The sequence below is a fragment of the Bison bison genome, unplaced genomic scaffold (genome assembly GCF_000754665.1).
Source record: "Bison bison bison isolate TAMUID 2011002044 unplaced genomic scaffold, Bison_UMD1.0 scf7180017864180, whole genome shotgun sequence".
NCBI classification, from domain to species: Eukaryota; Metazoa; Chordata; class Mammalia; order Artiodactyla; family Bovidae; genus Bison; species Bison bison.
Genome location: NW_011494752.1, coordinates 5,328,519 through 5,336,016, shown reverse-complemented (window position 1 = coordinate 5,336,016; position 7,498 = coordinate 5,328,519). Strand labels below are relative to the sequence as shown.

General features: G+C 50.9%; 2 protein-coding genes and 1 long non-coding RNA gene across 3 annotated transcripts in view; 2 read left to right on the top strand and 1 right to left on the bottom strand.

The window, feature by feature from the left end:
* HOXB3 (homeobox B3) overlaps nucleotides 1–720 on the top strand; it is an 18,381-nt gene extending 17,661 nt beyond the window's left edge. The window contains exon 4 of the mRNA XM_010843148.1: nucleotides 1–720. Within this exon, the coding sequence (XP_010841450.1) occupies nucleotides 1–720 (720 nt within the window).
* Nucleotides 721–4,584, bottom strand: LOC104990581. The gene is made up of 3 exons (XR_825528.1): nucleotides 4,380–4,584; nucleotides 2,616–2,687; nucleotides 721–1,176 (listed from the first exon to the last, which is right to left on the bottom strand). It is a non-coding gene; the product is annotated as an uncharacterized LOC104990581 (long non-coding RNA).
* Nucleotides 4,585–5,691: 1,107 nt separating this feature from the next.
* HOXB2 (homeobox B2) overlaps nucleotides 5,692–7,498 on the top strand; it is a 4,456-nt gene continuing 2,649 nt past the window's right edge. The window contains exons 1-2 of the mRNA XM_010843146.1: nucleotides 5,692–6,531; nucleotides 7,297–7,495. Coding sequence (XP_010841448.1) covers nucleotides 6,150–6,531; nucleotides 7,297–7,495 — 581 coding nt within the window. The 5' untranslated portion in view covers nucleotides 5,692–6,149. The remainder of the gene's footprint in view (nucleotides 6,532–7,296; nucleotides 7,496–7,498) is intronic.

Genomic DNA, 7,498 nt, shown 5'->3' with positions numbered 1-7,498 from the left:
ACGGCGTACACGAGCGCGCAGCTGGTGGAGCTGGAGAAGGAGTTCCACTTCAACCGCTACCTATGCCGGCCGCGCCGCGTGGAGATGGCCAACCTGCTGAACCTCAGCGAGCGGCAGATCAAGATCTGGTTCCAGAACCGGCGCATGAAATACAAGAAGGACCAGAAGGCCAAGGGCCTGGCCTCGTCTTCGGGGGGCCCCTCTCCCGCCGGCAGCCCCTCGCAGCCCATGCAGTCCACGGCTGGCTTCATGAACGCCTTGCATTCCATGACCCCCAGCTATGAGAGCCCGTCCCCGCCCGCCTTCGGCAAAGCCCACCAGAATGCCTATGCGCTGCCCTCCAACTACCAGCCCCCCCTCAAAGGCTGCGGCGCCCCGCAGAAGTATCCCCAGACCCCGGCGCCCGATTACGAGCCTCACGTCCTTCAAACCAACGGGGGCGCCTACGGGACGCCCACCATGCAGGGCAGCCCCGTGTACGTGGGCGGGGGCGGCTACGCGGATCCGTTGCCGCCCCCTGCCGGCCCCTCCCTCTACGGCCTCAACCACCTTTCCCACCACCCCTCGGGGAACCTGGACTACAACGGGGCGCCCCCTATGGCCCCCAGCCAGCACCACGGACCCTGCGACCCCCACCCCACCTACACAGACCTCTCCTCTCACCATGCGCCTCCTCCTCAGGGTAGAATCCAAGAAGCGCCCAAGTTAACACACCTGTGATGGGAGAGGGAGGGCTGAGGAGCAGGTCTTGGGGTGGAGAAGACCCAGGAGGGACGGGGGCTGTGGAGTTGGGTGCAGTCGGGAGGTCTGAAAGAGGAGGCAGGGAGATGGCAGCCAGGCTTCCTGGGAAGAAAGGGCCTGGAGGTCCTTCCCCTCCCCCTGGCCTGAGAGGTTGCTTTTTAAGTCCTGCAGCTCTTGTTTAGTCTGCCTGCCAACCCATTGGAAAGGAATCTACAGCAGATTGGAGATGACCCCATCAACCCTAGGCCTCCAGCAATATCCAGTTGGAATTCCACCTTAGGGAGTCGGGTAGAGGAAGAGGAGATAGGGAAACAGGCAAAGAAGCACATTTTAAAAAACAGACAAGATGGCTAGGCCATCACCAGCCAACCAACCAACTTACCTTTCATGTGGTTAATTCCCCCAAATCTTGATTTTTCTTTCCTGGCAATTCTCCTTTAAAAAAAAAATTCAAATACATTTCAAAACCAAGGGCACAAAGCATGTCCCCCTCCCACTTTCCTGAATCCTCAGATTTCTTCCCATGATAGGAGAAGGTTGATTGGGCACTCCATTTCTAGTCCCATATTTTTCTGCTCTAGGACATTAATATCTATACCCCACCCCTATCAATTACACTCTTCAGAGGGCTCAGGGATGGTGAGAGATCCTGAAAGAGCTGTCTATATTATAAATATATATATATATATTTTTTCTTTTATGGCAAAGCTGGGAGGTGAGGGCAGGCAAGTTGTCAGGACTAAAGGTCTGCCCATTCCGCTGTCTCCCATCTCAGCTCCAGGTCCATCCCCCTCTCTTCACAGAAAGCAGTTGGTGACAGCGAGGTTCTACACTTTTCTTTTCTTCTGTTGCTCTCTTGACTTAACGTGAAAACAGGGTATATTTTGACAAACTGTCCCAGGCGGGGGCTGCAGCTGGGCCTGTGTGCCTTGCTCAACCCTGGACAGGACACTTTTGTTGCACTTAGAGTTTACATTTTAATGGATATAAAAACAACTGTGAGAGATGCCTGGGCCTGCAGGAGTCCAGCATTGCTCAAAAAACGTGTGTTCTAGTGAACATTTTCATATATATTTATTGGTTATAGCTTGTTAAAATTTTTTTTTTGTATTATTTATCCCCCTACTTTATGTATTTATATGAGGGAAAAAGGAAAAAATTGTACTTTTTTTTTTAGTATTTACTTGTTATAAAGGACGTTGTGTTCCCTGTCATGTAAAACCAGCTATTTTAGTTATTGTACTCTAGAAAAAAGCTATAGATTTATGTTAAACTTGTACTTATGAACAATTGTAATTAGTTCTAAAAGGCATGAACTCAGCTCCTAATTGTCACTGTATAGTCCTGAATTTGTAGAATTAGAGTTAATTCCCTCTTGGAACTTTCTTTGTTCTTCTGTAGTTACTTTGTTTCCTTACTTAAAAGGGTTGTCTGTCATATAATTCTTGAATAAACTTTCTGTTATCAATTTTATCTTGTCTTGGTGGTCCAATGTAGATAGCAGAGCAGCAGGCTGCTGACTGCCAGATTTCCCCAAGGGAAGAAGAATGGTGAAGACCCTGTCCTGGCCTTTTTATGCTCCCCTGCTCAGGGCCCTACCTCCCCCATCTGTGTCTCAGGTTTATTTGGTTTTTCTCACACAAGCTTGGAACATTCTGCCAACTTCTTAAGATTTAAGTAACAAGTTTGGGGCAAAGGGAGACTAGGGGACTCTCTCTAGGTCTTTTCTGTTTGTCTTTTTCCCCTCTCAGTTTTTTCTCATTGACTGACCTTTTGTCTTTTTGCTTCTTTGGCCACAGCCTCCTCGCTGCCCCGCCCCCCCCCCCCAACCCATCAACAACAACAGAAATCTGGCCCATTACTGCTTCTCCAACCTAAACTTCACAGTTCTCTTCCGGAGCTACAAAGAAGTCGTCACGTGACCCGAAGCCCAACCACCATTGGGTCTAAAATGAAAACAAAGGAAAATGATTAATCTTAAAAAAAAAAATTCTGAGGCCTAGACTTCTCAGGTCAAACCTTAAAACTAAAGTGAAATTAAATCACTAAATAAAACTCAGGGCAGAGGGAGAGGAGGCCTGTTTGATTTCCCCTGCCAGGGTAAGGGGAGAGGAGGAGGGTGGGAGAAGCTATGGATCAAAGCATACATAAAACGGTCCCCAGGCTAATGTGCCGCTCTGTTTCCACGATCCTTGGGAAAACTTCATTTCTTAGTCGTGGTTCCATAAAAGTTTTATCACATTGGAGCGAGGATAGAGAGGGTCTGTCAAAGATGAAATGTCACCACCGCGTCGCTGAAGCCGATAAGAGCTAGGAGACAGGGAAGCTGAAATATGGAGCTAATTCGTTGAAAGAGAAGCGATGGCTGCTTGCTGAAGAGTTGCATAATTCTAACTGTAAGCGATGCTCTCGCATTGCTTAATTAGGAGCATATATTTGGAGGTAGAGATGGTGGGGGGTGGGGGGGCGTGTCGTGAGAATCATTCCAGGCCCTCAGCCTTAAAGCCAGGGCTGATTTTCATTTTTATGTTGTATCCTGGCAGTCCAAGGTTAGTAATTATAGTCTTTATGCAACAATAAATAACAATAAAAAAGCAACCTGAATTCTTCACCCCACCCCCCACACCACCACCAAGTAGGATTTTAACTGGACTAGGCTCATCCAAGCAGCAAGCAATTTAGCATTGGGTCAGGCTATAATTTAAAGGCATAAGAGCGTGCAAAGTTTGATTGGGATCAAATAACGCTCAAGGGTTTTTCTTTCTTTCTTTCTCTCTTCCTCTTCCCTGAATAACATTTTCTGAATGATGTAACTAGATGAAGCGCCATGTTTGGCTCTAGATGTAGAGTGGACTGATTATTTATCTAGCAGGAGAGAGGCAGGCCAAGTCAGAAAGTTTAACTTGAGTTTGAAAAACAGAGCTTTGGCTTGAAACTGGAATTGCAAACAAGAAAAATCAGGGCCACCTTGGCTTGGTGTCCCCCTCCCTTCTCTCTTAGAGATTTCAGCCCCTAGCTAAGCAGCCAAAGTCGAGTGGAAAATATCTGTACAGTAGGATTCACAGCACAACAAGGGGGCGGGGAAGCGGCGACTCTGGGAAGGAAGGTTCTCTTGGCCCCTTTTAACACCCAAGTTTTCTGCTGTTCTCTAATCTGGCCGTAAAATCTGTCAGCAGGGTTAGAGAGAGCCGTATTTCCTGCAGGGACAGCCGGAGTTGTTGCGGAGAGAATCGCTCAACCCTGCAGCCAGCTGGAGAGGCTGTGAAAAAACTTCCAGGGCTTCTTAAGGGGGTGGCCGGAGGGAGACCCCTCTTAGGCCTCCCTGCACAACCTGCAGACGACTACTCTTCTGTGCCTCCTCCCCCACTTCCACCCCCGTCCTCACCTCCAAGTGGCAAAAATTACTTTCTTTGGAGCCGAGCTGGACACAACCGTCTCTGGCTAGTTTGCCCCGTTTTTCAGAGCAGCTCCCTTAGATCTGAGCCCTCCAGAGCCTGCCGCCCCTTGTCCCTGCAGCCCCCACGTCCAGCTCCCCCTTTTTCCTCCTGGCTCTCCTCCACCCCCATCCTTCTCCTCAGATTTCTCCGTCCTTTTTAAACACTCACCTCCCCCCCGCCCCCACACGGATGAATACTTACCACCACCCACGCGGCTGTTAGACACTGACAGAAAGTTTCTAGTTCCAGCTCCCGGCCGAGTAGTTGCCATTTCTCTGCTAACCAGCCTTCTCCTCCTTGCTCCGCGGCAGCGAGCGAGGAGGGGGAGGGGAGGCCGGAGCCGTGGGAGTTCTCCAGAAAAACTTTCCACCCAACCCGGCGCCTTTCCTCTGTCCCCATTTCCCATCTGTTTCCCTGCTCTCCCAGAATCACCTTTCTCTTTCGCTAACACCCCCTACCTCCAGGCCTTTTAAAGGGATGGGGAATTTCGGCTGTTCCCTCTGCTTTCCCAAAGAAACAAATTCTTTGATGCCATCGGAGGGAGCTGTCAGGGGGCTAAGATTGATCGCCTCATCTCCTCTCGGTCCCTCTGACCCACTTATTTAAAAATCTTACCCCAGATCGACTTTTCATTTTCTGCTTTGAGATCTAGTTTTCCAACGATTGCTTGGGGCCCTGAGTCTTGTACCCAGTCAGTCCCTCCAGTAAATTACAGCACTCCCTAAAGTTCATACTATCTTGAACTTCTGAAAAGAAATAAAAACAACAATTTCCCCAGGGGCTAGAAATGAGATATCATCTCTGATCATTATTTTTGCACCCCCTCCATGTTCAGAGAATTCTATCTTGTTGGGGATATTTATACATACATACAATGACGAAAATGGCAAGGGCATTCCTGTGGGGGGGAGTACCCCCTTCCAATACATTGACCTGAGGTTTGAGAGTTCTTTAAGTCAAACTGGGGGCTACCTTGGTCCGGTTCCTGGATATAGATGCAGATACAGGCTTGAGGCTTGAGAGGGTGCATGTGCATCTTAGACCCTGTCTGCTGGGGTGTCATTGAGGAGCAGATGCCTCCAGGTGAGGAGGCAGGTAGACATAGGGGCAGGGGCAGTGCTGCAAATGCTGGGCAGAGAAGACTTCACAGCTCCACAGGCCAGAGGCCCAAAAGGGCTCCTCACTGTCTATCTCACTCCTCTGTGTCAGCCTAGGAGTGCTTGTCGATTTTCTAAGATTTATCTGTTGCTTTTAGGGGGTGGGTTGGGGATAGTGATGCTGATGATTGTAAATCTCTTCTCTTCCTTATTGCACTGTAACACAGGCCTTTCCCAAAGGGGAAAACTTCTTTCTACTACCTCTTCCTCCCATACTGAGATCCTCGCTCAGCTTTCTTTTTTTTCCGGGGTGGGGGCAGGGAATGCTGCTGGCCTTGTAAAGAAAGCTTTACTGTATTAAAAATATTTGAAAAAGAGAAAGACTTCTCCCTTAGGTTCTCTTGTTTCCTGGGTTCCAGAACCTCCCCTCCTCTGAAGGGGATGAAGAAAAGGTTCCTTTAGCTTTTCTGGAGAAAGCGGGGCATGGGGAGCAGGTATGTAGGACTGGGGGGCTCATGGTGTCCAGGTCATGGTCCTCTAGAGTTTTTGAATCAATTAAAGCAAATAATGCTCTGTTTTCTACCAGGCCCAGACGAGTGATTGGCCAAGGCGGGTCCCGTGACCATGAATTCCCTGCAATTTCGCCGGAGTCCTGGGTTTAATAGAGAGAGTCCCCATACGCTTGTATTTATCAGCAATATACAATTATAAAGGCCCAAAATTTAAAAAAACAAAAAAGAGAGAGAGAGAACAAAATCTTCCCCTCCCAAAATCGCTGCATCACACAAACCTGGGGGGGGCAGGAGGGGGGGTCCCTTCCGATCCTCCCTCCTGACGCCCCCCCAGCAGGCCCCCTCCCCCACCATTGAAAGCCATGAATTTTGAATTTGAGAGGGAGATTGGGTTTATAAACAGCCAGCCATCGCTCGCCGAGTGTCTGACTTCCTTCCCCGCTGTCTTGGAGACATTTCAAACTTCATCAATCAAGGAGTCGACATTAATTCCTCCTCCTCCTCCTTTCGAGCAAACCTTCCCTAGCCTCCAGCCCGGCGCCTCCACCCTTCAGAGACCCGGGAGCCAAAAGCGAGCCGAAGATGGGCCCGCTCTGCCGCCGCTGCCGCCGCTCCCCGCCGCCCCCCTGGCCCCCGAGTTCCCCTGGATGAAAGAGAAGAAATCCGCCAAGAAACCCAGCCAATCCGCCGCGTCTCCCCCGGCCGCCTCCTCCGTCCTGGCCTCCGGGGTCGGATCGCCGGCAGGTCGGTAAGCGTGATAGGGGTTGGGTGAGGGGCAGCTAGAAAAAAAGGGGGAGAAAGAGCGATGGGGGAGGTAGAAAAAGGTGTCGAGCCTGTTGGGGTTTCTTGCCCCCGTCGATTCCAGGGACGAGAAAGCAGAAAAGATCGTTTTGGTTCAGGCCTGGCCGCTGCCAGCATTTTGGTTTTTTCCCTTTCCCTACAGCAGATTTTGGAAGCCGATTGGGGAAGAGCATCTTTTTCTGCTAGGAGAAAAGGATTCGATTGAGGTTTCACATTTAGCTGTGTGGAGGAGTATTGTTGGATGGGGTCGAATCTGGAGGCAGGAAAAGATTCTATCCCATCTAATCTAGCTCTAGGAGAAGAGGGGGAATTTGAGAGCTGGGGGCTAGGGAGAAGAGGTGAGGAACAATCTTTCTTTATGAATCCTCTCCCCAGGCTGAGTTGGAAAGTGCTGAAATGAGGGATCCACTCGGAGGACCTGGGAGGGGCTCTGAGGTTCTGGGGGCGAAGGGGAGCCGCTCCGTAACCCCTGCATGGTCCGTGGGCGGCTCTCTGAATGCTGCGCGCTGACTCTGGCCGGGTCTGGCGGAGAGAGAGAGGGACGAGAAAGAAGGCAAGAGCCGTGGGAGCGAGCCGCTTTGGTAGGCGGGCAGGTTGGGGGTGCCGCTGACATTGTTTTGGGAGGATGGGATAGTCTTTTATTTCAGCCGAGTTGAGGTTGGGCTGAGGACACGGCCCGCGTTGACGCCCAGCCCGCTTTCCCCGCAGATGGGCCGGGACTGCCGGAGGCCGCCGGCGGCGGGGCGCGCAGGCTGCGCACCGCTTACACCAATACGCAGCTGCTGGAGCTGGAGAAGGAATTCCACTTTAACAAGTACCTGTGCCGGCCGCGCCGCGTGGAGATCGCGGCCTTGTTGGACCTCACCGAGAGGCAGGTTAAAGTGTGGTTCCAGAACCGGCGCATGAAGCA